This window comes from Coenobita brevimanus, chromosome 22 (genome assembly GCF_032717465.1).
Source record: "Coenobita brevimanus isolate Jiangsu-jjx chromosome 22, ASM3271746v2, whole genome shotgun sequence".
Classification (NCBI taxonomy): domain Eukaryota; kingdom Metazoa; phylum Arthropoda; class Malacostraca; order Decapoda; family Coenobitidae; genus Coenobita; species Coenobita brevimanus.
In genome coordinates this window covers 43,238,578-43,259,868 of record NC_136975.1, presented here as the reverse complement: position 1 = coordinate 43,259,868, position 21,291 = coordinate 43,238,578, and the positions used below count along the sequence as shown (strand labels likewise).

General features: G+C 40.4%; 1 protein-coding gene across 3 annotated transcripts in view; it reads right to left on the bottom strand.

Moving 5' to 3' along the window:
• l(1)10Bb (BUD31-like protein) overlaps nt 1-21,078 on the bottom strand; it is a 37,257-nt gene extending 16,179 nt beyond the window's left edge. For 2 of the 3 annotated variants that reach the window (XR_013895996.1, XM_080266930.1), the window contains exons 1-3: nt 20,786-21,078; nt 14,218-14,340; nt 3,626-3,792 (exon numbers count right to left, since the gene is read on the bottom strand). Coding sequence is in view for 2 of the 3 variants with exons in the window: in XM_080266930.1 (XP_080123056.1) it covers nt 3,626-3,792; nt 14,218-14,340; nt 20,786-20,879 (384 nt within the window). In the remaining variant the exon portion in view is untranslated. Of the gene's footprint in view, nt 1-3,239; nt 3,373-3,625; nt 3,793-14,217; nt 14,341-20,785 lie in introns of those variants that run through there. The other variant, XM_080266931.1, reaches the window with a different exon arrangement.
• Between the last annotated feature and the right edge of the window lie 213 nt (nt 21,079-21,291).

The window sequence follows — 21,291 nt, the reverse complement described above, 5'->3', positions numbered from 1 at the left end:
ATCTGGATCCCCAGTTATCAACCCTACTGCATTCAACTGGCCAAACAGAAAGTGCTGCCATGGGGAAGGAAGAAGAACCACTGGGCAAACATCTTCAAGACAATGAGACATTTCTCAGCCTGTGAGTAAGACATCTGACACCAAACACCTGCCAGTTTTTTAAACTTAATTTATTAGGAATAAGTTTCTTTTCTCTCTCTCTCTCTCTCTCTCTCTTTTTTTTTTTTTTTTTTTTTTTTTTTTTTAAAGGGGGGGGGCAGGAGGGACACCACAAGTATTAGACAGTATATCAATAGTCTTACCATTTCATAACCTTCACAATGAGATGGGTTTTGGCTTTGTATCACACAAAAACATGCAACATTGGCCACATTTCCACCTATTTATTGCATTACAGTTATCATGACTGTAAATACATTTTCCATTTATAATATAAAATTCTAATTAATCACTTTTTGTTTTTGTTTTTTATTGTGCACTGGCAAAAATTGGAGTGGTCAATACAGAGTTACAGTAAACTCTCATTTTTTGTGTAATGCTGCCAATGGGGGTGTCAGTAGCTGAATTACTGACAGATAATGACATAACTGACCTACCCAACTCCCCCAAGGGGCCTAACCCCCTTTAAAACCCTATAACTGTACGATATAGCCATTCAATCAGTGAAAACAACCTTAAACACTCTATAGGCATAATAAAATGTCACTGCACTGTAAGGAGGTCCCAGTGTTACAAGTAGTTAAGAGTATATAACCAAAGAGAAAATACAGGTTCAGTGTTTGACCACCACCAACTTATACCTATAATACTATATAAAGCAGTTTTAAACAAGAATAAAGGTTGGTTACATCTAAAACACAAATAGGTCCTCCATGCTTGCCCGGTAAGTGCTCGTACTGTAACTAGTTTTTACATTCATTTGTTAAACCAGATGTACCATGCAAACTAGTTCTGTGTACATAGGGATATGTTTTTCATTATAAAACCTCACACTGACAGACATCTACATAATCTGTCTCTCTTCTCCCCCTCCTGGTAATATATATCTCCAATTTTTCCTCTTCCTCTTTTCCCTTTTCTCCTTTCTTTCCTTTCCTCCTCTTGTTACTTCTATCCCTCACTCTCAATTGTTTCCCAGTTACATCCAATGGCTAAAAGTAAGCAACAGAAAATGAGAAAAATAAATGAAAGGGGAAAAATACAACTAGCATCCCCTTATCAGTGAGGAGACATTGTTCACTTAGGTCTACACACGCGTTTTTGGTCTCTTCAGCTGACATAAAGCGCTAACTCTCTCTCCAGCTAAGTTAACATTATGGGATAATAATTCTCTCCTTCCTTTCCTCCTTCTATTACTTCTATCCATCTTTCTGATTCATTTTTGAGTCACATCCAAAGGCCATAAAAGAAAATAATGGAAAACTATTTGAGAGAAAACACACAAAAAAAAACTCCATCCCTCACCCCTTGCTAAGAGATGTTTATCTTAGCTCAGGCAGGCAATTTTAGCCTCAATCTTGTTGTCAGAATGGATTTGCACTCTCACGCTCTCTCTCTCTCTGCAACAAAGTTAACTTACGGGATAATAACTCTCTCTCTCTAGCTAAACTAATTTAAGACATGATTGTGGTAGGTGGGGGTGCTCACCATCCACTCACTCGATGCAGTGCTGCTCTCAGGTCTCTGCCCCTTCCTCTCCTCCATCCTTCTTTCCTTCCATCCTCTTCTTTCTTTCCTTCATTCTTTCCTCGTCCTTCTGCCTACGGGTGTTATTACACTATCTCTTCTGTCTTTCTTTCCTTCATTCTTTCCTCTTCCTTCTGCCTGTGGGTGACACTACACTGAGTGCCAAACCTAAAGGTTTCCTGTACACCAGGGTACCATTACTATGCTGGGTGGTAACCATATAACCAAATCTTGGCCCCTGATGGTTTAGTGGGTAATTACGGCGCTCCAATCAGACTGAGCTGGTGAAGGTTTATATTCAAGGGGTGGTTGGGGTTTATTGCTTATGTATTGCCACTCAGGGATGAGCGAGGCTGATCACTCTCATCTTAAATATCAGGACCAACTTGCCTAGCCCCAGGCTCCTACACTCCTCATGGGGCAATGTAGGATTGGATGATGAATGAATGATGAATATGAATGAATAACTATTTCTCTCTTATATAATTTAAGAGATGACAGTTCTCTCTCTCTCTCTCTCTCCTGTTACTTCTATCCCTCTTTCTTGTTCATTTTCAAGTCACATCCAAAACTCATAAAAAACAATATAAGAAAATTAAGCAAAAGGGGAAATACACAAGAAAGCTGCATCCCTTGTCTACTTGCTGAAAGCTATTTATGTAAGCTCAGGCAGGCAGTTTCGGCCTATTCCCAGCTGCCAGAAGAATGGTTTTACTCTCTCTCTCTCTCTCTCTCTCTCTCCAGTGGTGTAGGCACAAGTGGTGTGCAATTTTGTTTGAATATGAACCTGTTACAATTTCTCTTGACAAATAAGAGTGATGATGATGAAGTATGGGAATCCTACAATTCTGAGCCCTTGTATAATTACTTTTTTTTTTTTCAAATTTGAAAAATTTCCAGTGGATTTGTAAAAATTAACCTCTATTTGCTGTAATGGATAATGACTATGACAGGTTTTGTGGCGATGGATATGAGAGAGTTTACTGTCTATCTTTCAAATCTTTAAATGACTTTTTCTCCAAACCTTTTTTATGGTTGGCTGGCCTTTAACATCTTAAATGAATTTCTGGAGATTTACAGATAAGCTTTGTCCTCACCCCAAACCCAGAGGCAGTGAAAATGATTGTGGTGGCTGGAGAGGGAAGGCAGAGGTAATGCTGAGAAAACAGGCATTACAGGCTACATGGCACAGATGGATTTTCTCCAACCACAACAACAATAACATGGTAAGCTGCTCTTATACACATCACTTCATATGACACTGGTATTAATTCTTGTTGCATTCAGCAGCGTTACATCAACAACAATATATACAGTACATATATACATAACATCTTCCATATCCAATGTTCACCTTGCCATACACTTTTTCCCAGATACTGTACACAGTTGCCATACACAAATACTGTATATCAAAGTGGTAGGTGGTGGCTATTATCATCCACTCACTTGATGTACTGCTGCCTACTTCCTCCTTGGGTGACTACACTCACTCACCCGGTGTTGAAAATGGTTTCCTGTAACCAGGAAACCATTTACAACACCAGGTGGTACCCATATAAGCAGACAACTGGGAGATGTGGAGCCTCTTGTGGTGTCCCTGTTAACTGGGTGGAGAGACAAATGTGGTGTCCTTCCAAGAACCAAACCTCAACACTCTTCCTCATGCCTCATTAATATGAGGCGCTGTTTACCACAAGAAAACATTACTTCACTGCATGGGATGGCCATACAGGGGCAACTGCTTACCTGGGGTTGATGGGTATGTTCAACCGGACAGAACAGAGTTACTTTACTTCTACAGTACTACTACTACTACAGTTACTCTACTTCTACAGTACTACTACTACTACTGATATATCTTAACAGTTCTTTAGCCACAATATCATAGTTCATCTACAAAACCTACAGGACATCAGTTACCAGGAAATAAACTTACCTCCTCTAGCTTGCTCTTTGGCACTCTGCAAACACAGTTGGTGCCAAAATTTGTATCTCTTGCCTGGATGCAGCGCAGGCAGCAGAGATTTTCATAACCTTGTTTCCTCCACTTTGCTATGAGGTTCTGGTCAGCTATCTTTTCCTTCAAACAGTAATCATACAACTCTGAGAAGAAATCACATGGCTTTAGGAATCATTATTATGTCACCACAAGTCATGTTATTGAAACTTAGCTTCCCATAACATGATGCAAAAGGAAAATCCAGTTACTTCTGGTAATTCTGAAGAAAGAAAAGCAATGACTTAAATTCATTATGGGTTAACTTCTCACACAATAATCAGTTTTCACTTGAAGTCCATTATGTGTGATGGCAAACAGATACTTTAACACAACTGAAAAAAATTAAATGCTTCTGGTTCATTACTGAGGGGTTAAAAGTACCGGTATTAAAAAACAAGACTGTCAACAATCCCAAGGTTTTCACATAGCTACAGTACAGTGACATGCTTCTGTGCATATTATCATGATGCTTAATGAACATACAAAAGCATAAGATAAAATTTGTGTGTTTATGTGGTTTGATGTTTAACCCCATAAATCCCTATAAAGTGTCTTGATCAAAGCAATGAAAAAGGATGTTGGGGATACTGGACCAAGGAACAACTGTGCGGTGTTTGAAATGAATTGGTGAAAAAGTAAAAGAATGGTGCCACATTGAAAAAGTGTTCAGAATAAAGAAAAAAGAAATGGCAGAAATACAGTAGCCCCTCACACCTTGGCTCACAGATCTAAAAACCCCTTGCTGAGTTCAAATCAATTTTATAAATCACAAAGAACTTTAAGTAAAGAAACTGCTAATTCATCAACAATTTACTGTTGAAAGTTTTAAGTGAAACTAGTTAAATATGGACTAATTATGTAATACTGCAGTCAGCTAAAAAGAAAAAAAAAATGCAAGTCAGCCTGTTATTAATTACCTTAAAGAAAATCTCAAACATTTTATGACAGTATAACCAGTACAATTAAAAGTTAAGGATGTGTTAAACAATTACTGTAATTTCAGTTTCCTTCAACTGGTGCTGTAATTTCTGGCATGTCAGCTGTATCAGTAACAACGAAACTCTGACAGACAATTTTCTGTTACACATGGTAACTTAACAGTCAAAAGATTATCACAGGAGGACTAATTGTATGGGCACTACTTGCTAACTGTGGAGTTTATATTTCTGGAAAAATTCTGAAGTAGGACAACTCTTCATTTTTTGGAAAATAAAATGCTGGGAGAATGCCCCTCACTTTAACATCTTGGGCTCCTATGACTCACAATAACATTGGCATCAGCAGGAATAGAATATTCAAGTTGTCCTGACCATGTGAATGCTAATGGTACCAGTACTGTATTAACACTTGTGCTCATTTGACTCACTCCTGGTTGAATAAACTGTAATTATCTGGCATTACTGTAATTATAACAGAATACTGTAATCAAGCTGTCCTGACTATGCGAGGGTTAATCACACAAAGTCTTACAAAGATTATCCACCTATGATCAGATTATAGCATTGCTATGATGTACTGGATTTTAATTTTCACACTTGCTTCCACCACATGATTTTACTCCTCTTATGAGAGAGTCTTGGAAGGGTCAGTCTCCTCTGGCATGAAGACTGACACTCAGGTAGAGTGGGGCTGTGAGGGGACATCTCAGTCCAGACACATGTTAAAGAAACAGCAGTATGAAAATTCACTGTTCCTGATAAGTACCACAAATTCAACCCCTTATTTTGTAGTTTTCTAGAGCATTTAAAAAAAAAAAAAAAAAAAAAAAAAAAAAAATGAAATGGGAGTATATGGCAGTCAGATGACTGAAATAAGGCTCAAGATACTGTATTGGCAAAAGAAAGCAAAAGATGTTAGAGATAGAAAGTCAAGGAGCTGAAAGCCAAGACAGATGAGAGATGGAGAAAAGAAATGGGGAGGGAAAGCAGACAGGAGGAAACTAAGAACAGTAGAAGTACATAGGTGATAAAAGAAAAATTTAGAACACAAGGAGTAAGGGTGTGCTTAGTTCAGCAATGAAGCTAGGAGTGTTAATTAGGAAAAGAGGCATGCCTGGAAGAAAATTCTAAGGGAGAATATACCTATGAAAGTCAGAAACCAAAGAATGAATCATCATCATCTATAGACTGAACCAGTCCACTGCAGAACAAATGCATCTTCACTCTGACCTACTGGCTGTTGGTCTGTTCCACTGAGTCCTAAAAAATATATATATACAGTATTATATATATATATATATATATATATATATGAATTTCATCTTTCCATACCGTTCTCTATCAGCCTCTTTCACTTACTCTATTTCTGGTTTGCCAGTCAGCCATCTTGGTTGTCCATCTGTTTCAAAAAGGATGTGACCTACCCACATTCCTTTACGGTGTCTGACTGTAGCGCTTGTATCCTTTACCTTTTTCTTATCTAGGAAGTTCTCTTTCTCTCCATGTGACACCTAATATAATCCTTTCAGTTTCTACCTGAGCACTCTGCATTTTTTGACTTTTTATCCTGCATGTAGTGACCCAATTTGCCAAAGCCCTCCATCACAATCCTATTCTTTACTTGATTTCATTGCCATGAACAAGAACTGTATGAGCTGCCTGGTCTAGTTCAGCACACTCTACTTCTTTATCTCATATTTTTGTAGCATGGGACTAAGCATGTCTGTAAATCATTGTTTTTGTCTTCATATTTATTTTTAAGCCTAGCTCAAAATCAATTATCATTCCTTGTAATTCCTCCTATGGTTCTGTGAAAGCTGTTACTGTATGTTGCCTGTGTATCTAAGAGTATTCAATCAATCACAGTTAATGCTAATGACTCTGCCATCCCAATATAAATGTCTGAAAACAACCTCTAGGTATACAGTGAATAACTTGGGCAAAATTTGGTCTCCTTGTTTAACAGCTCTCTTTGTTGGTATAATCTGCTTATTCTTATAGTAATCTATGATGGCCATGATTTGTTTTCGTTTTTGAAGGCTCCAACATGTTTGCATGCGTTGGCCTTGGTCACCTAATGGTGGCTCTCCATGCTGCACGATCTAATGCAGCCTCCCTGTTCAGTCCCTTAACCATGAGGTCACATTTAATGACCTCGTCCCACGTCTTTCTCGGTCTACACCTCATAACCCCACCCCCAATATTAACACTTCTCACCTTCTGCACCCAATTATCATTCCCCATCCTCTCCACATGCCCAAACCATCTCAATCTACCCCTCCTCATCATAACACCAATACACTCCAGTCCCATCCTACCTCTCAACTCTTCCATCATAAACCCAACCCCCCCAGGCCTTGCATGCAAGGATGCAATCCACATCCACCTAATCGTTGTCATTTCTGTACGTCTGAGCCTGCAAATATCCTCCTCCTTTACTGCCCAGGTTTCACTACCATACAGCATTACACTCTTAACACATGCTGCATACAAAGATTCCTTACCACATAGGGAGAGTCCTATCAATGTCAGGAGAGGCAAGAGCTCCCTGAACTTCTTCCAACCACTTCTCACCCTAGCAACAGAGCTAGCTCCAGTGCCCCCTCCAGCACACAACATGTCTCCCAAATAACAAAACTCTTCCACACACTCAAGAGACTCACCAGCAAGTTCAATCCTTTCACGCCTGACAATCTCTGTCTGCTCTCCCCGACACGCCGCACACAAAAAATCTGCATTATCTCGCAGTCTACCTCTGATACCACTACATCTCTTGTGCACCCATTTATCACAAACACTACACAAGATGGATTTACTTCCCATGCCCTTGTGGCAAACTGCACATGGCCACTCTCCCTCATCTTTGACAGTACTGCCATCAACCCTAGATACCATCACTTTTGTTTTATCTGCATTTACCCTTAAGCCCTTGTGCCCCATACCATCTCTCCACTTCCTAAATCTTCCCTTAGCCTCCCTTTCATTCTCTGCAATCAACACCAAATCATCAGCATACAACATCTCCCACGGGAGTCCGTTTCTGAAGTCCTGTGAGAGGATTTCAAGTATCGTGATAAACAACAAGGGGCTCAAAATTGACCCCTGATGCACACCAACATTCACGGAAAACTCATCGCTCATATTTCCATTCACTCTTACCTGGGTAAGAGCACTCACGTACATGGCCATAACCACCCTAACCAGCCACTCCTCCAAGCTAAGCTCTCTCATTGCCCACTTCACCACCTCTCTTGGGACTCTGTCAAAGGCCTTTTCCAAATCAACAAAAACAAAATACAGATCCCTTCTCTTCCCAATATATTTTCCTGAAGCTGTCGAACAATGAATATGGCATCAGTGGTCCCCTGCCTGGCATAAACCCAAACTGCATCTCATCAATATTCACTCTTCCCTAATCATACCTTCTAGAACTCTCTCCATTATCTTCATTATCTGGTTTAAGAGCTTTATACCTCTATAATTTCCTCTTTCCAGGCATCACCCTTCCCTTTATACACATTTATAATTACATTCTTCAACCAATCATCTGGGACAACACACTCATATATAATCATGTTTATCAGGTCAGTGACTAACCTCACCCCTATATCTCCTAAGGCCTTCAACAGTTCAGCAGTCAACCCCGACAAACCTGCTGCCTTCCCCAACTTCATCCTGCCTATTGCTTCACTCACAGTAGCAGCGTCAATCAATGGTCAAGGGCCAAACACTGGATCCGCTAGCTCCAAACCTTCCCTGTCCCAGTTAAACTCCTCATTCAACAACTGGTTATAATGCTCTCTCCATGCATCTTTAATATCCCCACTGTTCACCACTACCCTTCCTTCATCATTCTTCACACAGTACTCACCTATAATATCCCGATTATCCCTCTTCATCTAATTTGCCTCCATAAATATCATATTTTTCCTTTCCCCATGATTTAGGTTATCAAGTAAAAGTCTCTGTGACTCAGACTTTGCCCTGTATACCTCTCTTCTAGCCGTACACTTGGCAGCCAAGTATTCCTCCTTGTTACCACCCTTCTTCCATTCCCCGAAAAGACTTCATTTCTCCTTAACCGCAGCTTCTACACCTTCATCCCACCACCAAGTTACTTTATGTCTTGGTGGGCCTCTAGTCCAACTGCATATTACAGCAGTGACTCTCAAGAGGTTGTTCCTGAGGAGTCTGTACTATTCATTAATGCATCTGTCTACGGCTCCCTGTTCAGCCACCACTCTCCTCATCTCACTATAGAAAGCATCCTTCTGTAAATACCCTCCAGCACTTTAATAAAATTTTTTCCTACACTTAGCACTCAAATTGCTCTCATTATTGCCACTATTTCAACTGAAACAGTTTAAGATAATAAAGAATATATATGAGGCTCTCCTGACCAGACAGGGACAAGTACCATGCATCCTGAGATGTATTTTTTCTTTTCCCCTATAAACATGGCTCTACTCCCTCACCTCTGAATTGTGACTCTGGTCCTGGATAGTCCTGACACCAACATCTTCCAGACTCAAAACCATGTAAGGAAATGAATCATAATTCAAACACATGGAACAAGAGCTATGCTTACAATCGAAAATGTGCATTTCATGATGGTGTTTGTCCTCCCCTGGTCAAGAGCCTTATACTGCACTGTGCTGTATTGCACTGTACTGTACTATGCTGTACTGTACTGTGCTATGCTGTGCTGTATTATACTGTACAGTACTGTGCTGTATACTGCACTGTGCTGTATTGTACTCTACTGTACTATGCTATACTGTACTGTGCTATGCTGTGCTGTACTATACTGTACTGTACTGTGCTGCACTGTACTGTACTGTACTAAACCACACACACACACACACACACACAATAGCAACCATGATGGTTCCTAGCCTGGCAGTCTGTCGTACAGAGAGAGGCTGGATAAGCTGGATTTGCCTTTCTCAGAAGAAAGGAGAGAGAAGGGCAGCATGATTGCAGTGTTCAGGGCCATGATGGGAGTAGACAAAATTGACAGAAAAGATCTGTTTGTATGGGATGGGAGAGCAACAAGAGGACATGGAATGAAACTGAAAAAGCCAAGTTGCTTGATGGATATCAAGAAATATAGTTTTCCATACAGATGTACTGACCTGTGGAACAGACTGGACAGAGATCGTCCAGTCGTAAAACTCAAAAGAGTTCAAATCAAAATTTGACTCACTGAGAAACAGAGACGGGACCCCATGAGCATAGCTAATAATCTGTATATCACAACTAGGTAAATACACACACACACATAGTATATATATAGGTACTGTTCCTCTCTTCCTATTTCTCCCATCTTTCCTGTTGCTACTTAACGCTTTTCTTTCCGTTACAGGTGGCTTTACGTTGAGTGACAAGCCAAATGGTTTCCTGTAAGCCATGAAACCATTTACAATGTTGGGTGGTAACCATATAACCAAACCATACGTGCTCCCTACGTGTCAAGTGGGTTGGTGGAGGGTAAGTGCCCCTCCCTGTAAAACAAATAACTCAGAGTCAAATGGCCACCCCGTACGGGATTATGGTGTCTGGCAGTAGATAGATAATCTTTTTTTTTTCCCCAACTTTTGCTGGTCTGTCACTGATGGGTGAGTAAATTATGGTATTTTCAGATTACAGTAGATGCTTGATTTAACCAACTACTGTAATTCAGTCAACTCCCATTCCGTCATCTTAAATTTTCCGCTAAATCGAGTTCCATAACCAAGGCTCAATATAAAGGAAAATTTTCCGGTATTCCTTGATTCAGCCAACCCACATTCCGTTATCTCAAATTTTCCGCTAAATTGACTTCTGTTAACAAGACTCAATATAACGGAAAATTTTCCGGAATTTCTAGCTATTTTCCACCAAATCCTTGAAGGCAACCCAAACCTAGCAAACTAAGCTAACTCTCAATGCTACACACAGCGGTCTGAACCCAGAATTAATACCCCCAGATATACATAACTGTGTAAGGAATTTCCTTAATGGAATTATGCTCGATTTAACAAATTTTCCAATAAATAAGGCAAAAATACCGGAAAAAAATAATTCCGTTATCTCTGTCTATCTATCTATCTATTGCCAGACGCCTCAATCCCATTTGGGGTGGCCACAAACAAATCGCCTCCAAGTCGCCCTGTCCCCCGCCATTTCACTGCCCTGCTCCCAACTCACACCCCCCTCTCTCATATACCTCTCCACCCCATCCCTCCATCTCATCCTCGGCCTCCCCCTCCCTCTTCCCCTCTCCACCTCACTCACATGCACTCTCTTCGTCAGTCTTTCACCCTCCATCCTCTCCACATGGCCAAACCACCTCAGTGTGTTCCTCATAACGCTTCCTATCACATCCACATCCACACCACAACGCTCCTTTATATCCTCATTCGTCAGCCTGTCTCTCCATGTGACTCCACAGGCTCCTCTTAAATAACTCATTTCCACTGCTCTCACTCTTGACTTGTGTCCTTCCAACAACGTTCAAGCTTCACTTCCATACGTTAGAGTTGGTATCACAATACTGTCATGTAGTAACTTTTTCACTTTCATGCTCACTTCCCTGTTTCTTATCACTGCTTTCAAAGAACCAGCAACCTTTCTTCCCTGCTGTACCCTTTCAAGCACTTCACCCTCCAAACCTCCATCCTTACTCATCACACTACCCAAGTACTTAAACATACTCACATTTTCCAATTCCTCACCATCCAACCTCGCTGTACATTCACTGACTTCACCTCTCTCAAAGACCATCAGTTTACTCTTCCCTACATTCACCTTTAGATTCCGTTACACACTCTCCCAAACTCATCCACCAAGCCTTGCAGCTCCCCTTCGTCTTCACTCAACAACACAGTATCATCTGCAAACAACAGTACAGTAGTTTTCAAACACTACCCTCTCTCACCAGGGCCACTCCAACATCCACTACCCTACCTTGTACCTCTTTTATTACCCCATTGATATACAGACTGAACAACCATGGAGACATGACACATCCCTGTTTCAACCCAACCTTCAAAGAGAAAAATTCACTTAGTTCACCATCCACACGCACTGCAGCCTTCGCACCATCGTACATACTCTTCACAGCATTCAACAACTTCCCATCTACTCCATATATTCTTAACACTTTCCACAATCTTTGTCTATCCACCCAGTCATATGCTTTCTCCAAATCCATGAAAGCCGCATACAACTTCTTTCCCTTCTCTAAAAACTTTTCCACTAAAGATCTAAGAATGAATATCTGATCTACACAACCTCTTCCCTTCCTAAAGCCTCCCTGTTCTTCTCCAACTAATTTCTCTGTTCTTTCTCTAACTCTGTCAATAAGTATCCTACCATACACTTTTCCTATTATACTAAGAAGACAAATGCCCCTATGATTACCACACACTTCTTTTCCCCCTTTTCCTTTGTACAAGGGAATAATTATACCTGACTTCCAATCCTCCGGGACTCTACCTTCCTCCCAGGCCAATCTGCACATCTTCCATATCCATTCTACTACTATCTCTCCTCCATGCTTCAGCATTTCACCACACACTCCATCAATTCCTGGGGCTTTCCCTGATTTAACTTTCTTCATTGCTTCCACAACTTCTATCCTACTGATTTCTTCCTGTCTTCTCACCTCCCTCCTTCTTCCAGCCATTCCCCAGCCACTTATACTCGCATTACTTCCATCCTCTATGTTCAACAATTCCTTAAAGTGTTCTCTCCATCTGCTCACTTTTTCTCCCTTCTCCACTAGTAATCTACCATTTTTATCTTTCACTCCCCTGCTAACTGCACTTCCACTTTGTCTTACTCTTTTCACCTCTTTCCAGAACAATTTCTTACAGTCCCTCCACTTTACACTCAAATTCCTTCCAAATTCCTCATCCACTCTCTTCTTACTAATCTTTTCACCTCTCTCTTTCTTTCTACATATAACTCTCTCTTCCGCCTCTCAACTTCTTCCACACCCCTATTTCTCATCCATTCATTGTATGCTTTCTTCTTTTGTGCCACAGCCTGTCTCACCTCTTCAGTACACCACGCTATTCCTTGCACCCCCCCTCCGTCTTCTCTTCCTTCCACACACCACATCACATGCTGCACATATTTCTTCTGTAAATATCCTACACACACCTTCCATGTCTCCCATCTGCTCCAATTCATATTTGCCCAATCGTTCCTCCACTTCTCTCTTAAACTCTGCCTTTTTCTCATCCTCTTGTAACCTTTCCACTCTCCTTGCAACTACTCCTTCCCCTTGTCTTTCCCTTCTTCTATTCCTCCATCTTACTTGAATCCTAATTCTGGCCACCACCAAGTAGTGGTCAGAAAGTCCACTCCCCCAACCTCTATAAGCTCTTGCATCCATTACACATCTTCGCATCCTTTCATCCACACACACGTAATCAATCATTGCCTTCCTTTCATTCAGTTCACCACCCACCCTTCTCATCATTTGCTATGTATACCTGTGGATCATTTTATGCCTGAAGAGGGTATTGGCTATCACCAACCCCCTCCCAGCACAAATGTCCACTAATGCACTGCCATTCTCATCTATCTCAGCAGGCACACCCCACTCACCAACTATTCCATGCACCTTCACATTCCCTACTTTACCATTCATATCACCGATCAAAAACACTCTCTCATTCCTTCCAAACTTTTCCATGCACACTTCCACATTTGTCCAGAATTCTTCTCTCACTTTGCTTGCATGATCTTGCGTTGGCGCATACACGCACACAATCGCCCACATTTGTATTCCAACTTTCAATCTTACCCACACAATCCTTGGCCCAACTGATCCATACTCTCTTATGTTCTTCTTCCATCTTATACTCACAACTATACATACTCCATCTTTTGCCCTCTCATTCTCACCTACTCCTTCACATTCACCCCATCCATACTCCCATTCTCTCACACTTTCTCCTCTCCATTTTGTTTCAGTCATTCCACATACATCCACTTTCGCACCCTCAAGCACCTGGACAATCTCTCTCTCTCTTTCACCTCATCATTCGCTCCCCTTACATTCTACGTTCCGATAACCATGTCCTTTGTCCAGTCCTTGGTCGTCATCATTTGGTCAGTCCTTGTCCGAGACTTATTGTTTGTTTTTTTTTAGTTAGATGTTTTCCAGGGAGGGGCACTAACCCTCCCCCAACCCTTTTAGTCGGCTTTTACGACAAGCAGGGATACTGGGGGAGTATTCTTGAAAAATCCCCCTACCCCCCCCTGGGGGTAGGGGGGTTCTTATCTCTGACTTCCGCTTAATTGGTGTTCGTTAAATTGAGCATCTACTGTATTTAATAGAATCTGTTGCTGAATAAGCTAAAAATACACTTTAAGCATGCAAAGTCTAATGCTTCTAACAATCTAGTGATAATTGGGGACACTAAAAAGGGTTTTTACAAAAGTAGGTATAAACTAAAGTTGTGGGGGGCCATTTTAAATGAGTTTTCCTTATTCACAGAATTTTTTAGATTACATGGGAAAAAAAGAAAAAAAAAAAAAAAAAAAAAAGGATGACTGCATACCAGTATATATAAATACTGTGTCATCAGAGATTACCTCGGCTGATGGCTTTTCTTCGATAGAACAGATCATATATATAACGAGACCGCTGGTGGTGGATGCGAAATATAGGCCACAAAGATTCCACTTTCCGCTTTCCTTCATGTGACTCAGTTTCCGCTGAAAGAAGAATATATAGAGAATTACTGTTAAGTTACATGTATGTAAATGAAAAGCAGACTCTATTGATGGTTATCTCCAGTAACTGTCACCAAAACAGGGGACTACCTTTGTATATTTATATTTCCTTCACCCTTTGGTGCTTCTCTGAGTTGCTCAAGTGCTTTTTCAAGTTCTAATTTCTAATAAAGCAGGTTTGGTCCTTAGAATATCAGTATTTGTTTACATACACTCTGGTCCCATTAATGTAGGGTCACCCTTTTCTTACGTTTTTTGACACTAGTTTCTTTTATGCTAACAGTGCAGGTATTCTATTTAGAAATAGGATTGTCTCCATACTCCAAAATGCACTTCTTTACACCTTTACAAAATGCCTGAATCAGTCCAGAGATTAGTAATGTTTTCTAGGGATAACTGATATATAGCTGCCTTGTCTCATGAAATTATACCTTATATTCTTAGCTATCTTATATTTCAGTAGTGGACTACTGTTAACTGGGGCTATTTCAGACAGTCACCCACTGCTGGCATACTGATTTTCTTTAATACAGAAAAAAATATTCATTATTAACTTACATATCCCATTCTTTTTCCAAATGTGATGCATGCTTCATTTTTTATTCTGTGGAGTTAATGTTTTTCTACAGTACCGGTACTCATTCATTTCGGTCCTTTATTTCTGCTGTTATCACTATGTTCCTTTTTTTTTTTTTTTTTTTTTTTTCAACAGGTTTTGACTGGAAATATTAAAGAATAGGAAGCATACTACAAAACCTGATGACACCCAAATTTTATAAGCATATCCACAGATTTCGGTACTGTACACGTAAAGAAAATGTTTTAAAATTTGAATGAATCACCAAACAAAGGAGAGTTGTGGTGTGGATGTGGATGTGATAGGAAGTGTTAGGAGGAACACACTAAGGTGGTTTGGCCATGTGGAGAGGATGGAGGGTGAGAGACTGACAAGGAGAGTGTATGTGAGTGAGGTGGAAGAGGGGGGAGGGAGGGGAAGGCCAAGGATGAGATGGAGGGATGGGGTGGAGAGGTATATGAAAGAGGGGTGTGTGAGCTGGGAGCAGGGCAGTCAAATGGCGGGGGACAGGGCAACGTGGAGGCGATTTGTTTGTGGCCACCCCGTGCGGGATTGAGGCGTCTGGCAATAGATAGACAGATACAATCACCACAAAAGAAGAAGAAAAAAATGTATAAAAATCCAGGGTTATTTTGAGCTGTGACACATTAAACAGCTTATTCTCCCTTACCATACAACTGGAAATTTACAATGGTCTTTTTTCTCAATTTTCTTTTTACAGATGATGAAGAAAAAATTACAGTATTGTATTGCAGTAGGAGCTTACATTACTGCTGCACTTTATGATAACTATGATAAGCCATGTTGCTACTTGGGATGAGTGACTAAAAAGTTTAAGACAACGACCCCATGTGGACTGCTGTGCAAAAAATTACCGAATTATAATTTTTAACACCATGTAGGTTCATACACACCTAATTACCTGAAATCCGGTCAAAAAATTGTGCTTAGTTAAACCTTTGGTAGAAAATTGGATTTCAGAGTGAAAACTTGCCAAAGTTAGCAGGTGTTTCCCCTTCAGATTGCCAACATACCTTGACAGACTTCTGTTTTGCAGAAATAATGAAGTACAAAAAGTTGTTTTTACACTTTAAATCAATTTACGCAAAAGCGAAGTCTGTCAAGGTGAGTTGTCGAGCTAAATGCAAAACACTTCGGCTAACATTAGCAAGTTTTTGTTCAAAATTCTTATTTTCGATTAGACTAAGCAAAAAATTTTAACTATATTTCAGATAATTAGGTGTGTATGACCCTAAACGGTGGTAAAAATTATATTTTCCCATTAAAAGTGCCGATTCGGTAAATGACCACTGATTCGGTAATTCGTCGCACCCCATGGACTGTTACCTATTACAGAATGATTTAGGTACACAGTTCAGCAATTCTATCAATCTATCTATTACCAGACGCCATAATCCCGTAAGGGGTGGCCATTTGACATTGAGTTATTTGTTTTACGGGGAGGGGCACTAACCCTCCACCAACCCACTTGTTGACACGTAGGGAGCATGTATGGTTTGGTTATATGGTTACCACCCAGCGCTGTAAATTGATTGCAATTAAACAACCTAATATGACTAATACTTGTGAAACATCCATGTGCCAAACTATCACAAAAACTGACTAAGTATTTGCTGTAAAAAATACAGTACAATGGATTTTAAAAGTCAAGATATCTCATTTAAAATGTGAGTTGGTATTATGGTAATGGTAGAAATTGAACATTTTTCTATTAAAAAAAAAAAGTAGGTAATAAAAAATTATTAACCCTCTCGCGCACGATAAGTTTCAGTAAGTTTTCCGGCGCATGGTTTTTTCTGCGAGGCCGCCCAGCCCGGCTGCCTGCTCGCGGCAAATAACACGTATTCTCTCCTTATTTTCGCCACCCAAACATCGATATACTGCCATGAAACCTATGTCATCTTATTCGTCGATGTTTGTTCTAGCTGATTAGCACCAAAAAAAACAGGAAAACACAAATAAAACATTAGGCGGCCATGAATAAACATTTCGCTACGTCACATTCACTTCCCAACATCACCATTCATACAGGAAAATGTTATTAGAAGTTTTGATAGAGAATTTCATCAGCTTCCTACAGAGACAAATCCGGTTGTGATACGATTTGTAGTTTTCGAGAAAATAACCAAAAACTGAAAGCCATTTTTGAAAAAATTCTATCTATCTATCTATAGCCCGACGTTCTAATCCCGCAAAGAGTGGTCGCAGACAAAACGTCTCCAAGTTGCTCTGTCACCTGCCATATGACTACCCTCCCCCCAACTCACCCCCCCCTCCCTCATATACCTCTCAACTCCATCCCTCCACCTCATCCTCAGTCTACCCCTCCCTCTCCCTCCCTCCACCTCACCCACATACACCCTCTTAGTCAGTCTTTCATTCTCCATTCTCTCCACAGTAGAGCTCAAGGAGCTGTAATACTGAGCTTTTCTCGCACATTATGTTTTTATTGCATAATATTATGCAGAATTTCACGAGCTTTCTAATGACTTAAAAACAGTTTCGATACACCTGATAGTTTTCGAGTAAATCACCAAACACGACTGGGAACTCACGTCCGTGTCACTTTCGTGATGTGCACACAGCATACGCAATATTCCCGCCTCCGTAACAACGAATTCTTATCATAGATATTACATTGTTATGTCTTGTACATACGTAGAATTTACTGCTCTTTATCGTGGTTCTTATAGGAAAACGATACGTCCAATAGTTTTCGAGTAATTGGCCGACAAAGTGAGACTACTCCTCCGAGCGCTTTCAACTTTACCAATACAGTCTGTTTCTCCAATTTTTCCAACAGAAAATGCTCCCAAAGGCTTATACTCTGCAAATGAACATACGCAGAATTTACTGCTCTTTATCATGGTTCTTACGGGATATCGATACGTCCAACAGTTTTGGAGTAATTAGACGACAAATGTAGAATACTCCTCCTCACCCGCATGCAAGATAAAAAACATTCTTTCCCTGCCTCACCCACGGCTACATATTTTCGCTCGTTACGTTTTATTATTTTCTTTTTTTACTCAAAGTATACACGTAAAATATCATGAGGTTTTTGATAGAACTGTCAGAAACTTGACATGACCACTAGTCTTTTTGCTAGGTTCTCATACTGAAGCTGAACTTTCTTCCATCTCATATGTGTGTATGAAAAAACATTACAGTAGAACCTCTTTGGTCCGGACCCCTTTGATCCGGACTTCTGTTAATTCAGACAAAATTTAAAAATAATGAGCTCCGAAAATATGTTGAAAGTAATTCTAGTCATTTTCAGTACTGGCGCAGAAAGCAATCGTCATTCGTTTAGTCTCGGATCACGCTAGGTCGCAACATGGGCGCCTGTGTAAACACAGGCTAGCATTTGTTCCATCAACTAGTTCTCCAACCATTTATATTTTTACGCTGTATTTCAAAAGTTAATCCTCCTTACCGTGCCCCTTAATGCAAGTGTAGCTTCTGCAATGAATAAAGGTGTTAAAAGAAGGAGTTTGCTTACACAAAAATGGGTCAGAATATTCTGCAGTGTTTAATGATTACTGTAGGTTATTTTTTGTACTTAAATGTGCTTTACTTGTACATCAAACATTAGCTTCTTGCCCATATGGGCATTATCAATATGCCAAAGATGACAATGTATTTTTTGCCTACATAAGTTTTATTTTTATTCCAAATATTACAGTTAATTAATTAATTTATTTTTTTGCCTACACGGGCCTTAGTCACTTACTACAATTTAAAATGTAGGCTAGTTTCTTGTCATGGCCTTACCTGTAAATTATGCAATACAAAACTATCATACATGATTAGTTTGGTTATTTTAGTATCCTTTCATCTTTTGCAGTTATGTAGGGTTGACATATGCCACATATGTTAATAATTAACAAACATACCCTATGTAGACAGTTTTTGGTATGAACTGGAGATTACCCTGATGGTCCGGACAATCTGCTAATTTGCACAGCCCTTCCCCCCATATAGTCCGAATGAGAGAGGTTCTACTGTAATACCAAAGTCTGACACGGCAAATGGCTGCTTGCCATGGTTTGCATGTGAAACAGGTGGTTGAATAGTTGATATTCTCAAACTTATGCATTTCTGCAGTTTTTTATAGCTACCATAATTACATGATAATCCTTAAGGAGATAAAGAATCACCTTATTCCGCAGTTTACCTTGCTCTTCAGGAGATTCTTAATTATTTTCTGATAGCATTTTCCAGTTGTGTGATGTCTCCATGGCTGTTTAATATATACATAGATGGAGTGGTAAAGGAGGTGCAAGGTAGGGCAGTGGATGTAGGGGTGGCTCTAATGAATGAGGGTGAGATTTGGAAGCTTCCAGTGTTGCTGTTTACTGATGATACAGTATTGTTGAATGAAGATGAATGGGAGTTGCAAGGTTTGGTGAATGAGTTTGGGACAATGTGTAGGAAGAGGAATCTGAAAGTTAATGTAAACAAGAGTAAAGTTATGGTGTTTGAGAGGAATGAAGTCACAGAATGTACAGTGAGGTGGGATGGTGAGGATATGGAGAATGTGAGTGCATTCAAGTACTTGGGTAGTGTGATGAATAAGGATGGAACCTTGGCGGATGAAGTGTGTGAAAGGGTACAGCAGGGAAGGAAGGTTGTTGGTACACTGAAAGCAGTGATGAGAAATAGGGAGGTAGGTATAGAAGTTAAGAAGTCACTGCATGATCGTACTGTATTGTGATCCCTACCCTGACGTATGGAAGCGAGGCGTGGACCTTGCAAGAGAGGAACAAGTCAAGAGTGAGAGCAGTGGAAATGAGTTACTTGAAAGGAGCATGTAGAGTGACATGGAGGGACAGAATGACGAATGAAAAAGTGAAGGAACGTTGTGGATGTGGTTGCGAAGATTAGGAGAAATACACTGAGGTGGTTTGGACATGTGGAGAGAATGGAGAATGAAAGATTGACTAAGAGGGTGTATGTAGGTGAGGTGGAGGGAGGGAGAGGGAGGGGTAGACTGAGGATGAGGTGGAGGGATGGAATTGAGAGGTATATGAGGGAGGGGGGAGTGAGTTGGGGGGAGGGTAGTCAAATGGTGGGTGACAGAGTGACTTGAAGGCGTTTTGTCTGCGGCCACCCTTTGCAGAATTAGGGCATCGGGATATAGATATATAGACAGATAAATAGATTTTCCAGTTTCAGTGTTTTTTATTTGTCTTATCAGTGCATATTTATCCAAACCTAACCTAAACTTCTGTAACAACCCACTCTAACCAATTTTATACTAACCTACCGGTACCCAATTTTTTGCTAACCTAACCAAATTTATCCTAACCTAACCTATCCCTTATGTAATCATATTTTCCTTATTTACTGATGGTTCCTATTCATACTTGCAAATGCACTTCTGTGCACCTGTACAGTCACTGAAGCACTTCAAAGGTTAGTTAAAAAATAAATAAATAAGAGATGGCCCTGTCTCTTTAAGGATTTAAAATTACAGTATGTTATTTCATGTCAATCCATCCATTGTCTAATCCAGTGTTGCCCCACGAGGAGCCTGGGGCTAGGTTAGTTGGTCCTGACAGTTAAGATGGGTGACCAGCCGCCCTCATCCCGGAGTGGCATTGCATGAGCAATAAACCCCAACCACCCTTTGGATATAAACCTCCACCGGCTCAGTTCGATTGGTGCACCTTAATTACCTACTAAATCACCAGCGTTATAATTTATCATAAAAAAATGCATGGCTCTCCTTCAGTTTCACCACAATTCTTATTACAAAACACCCTGGCTCTTCAAATTATATTAACTCTCTCCGCCTTCACAAAAAATTATGCTACTGCAACTTACCTTCCCTCATTTTTTGGTCAAGCTCTTCTAAAGTAGGCTCGATAAGCTCCCACCCTTCTGGGGGAGGCTTTCTACTACGACGAACTTTTGGCATTTTCCTATGTGATGACTTCAACTACGAAAAGTGCTACGGCTTCTTGGAGCGGAGAAACTAGGCTAGATGCAAGACTGGACAACCCAGTTACCCAGTAGTCGACAGAGAATAATAATAATTAAAAAAAATAGCAGTGCTGCAGCGACGACCGTCAGGTGAGCCAGTGACTTCTTAATTCCCGCCCGGGGCCCCGCCGCCCCGGGCGGCCGGTACAACTTCAGAGTTCGAGAATTTCCAGGGGGGGCGCGAGCCCGGGGGGAAAAGTAGGAATTTCTCTAATTATATGTGTAATTCTTTTAACAAGAGAGTGGCTAATATCGAGATGATTATGAAAAAATATATATCGTCCTAGTCAATTTTAGTTTTCTATAAGCTAATAGGCTTGCTTACTGTTGTCTGTACTTTTTACCGA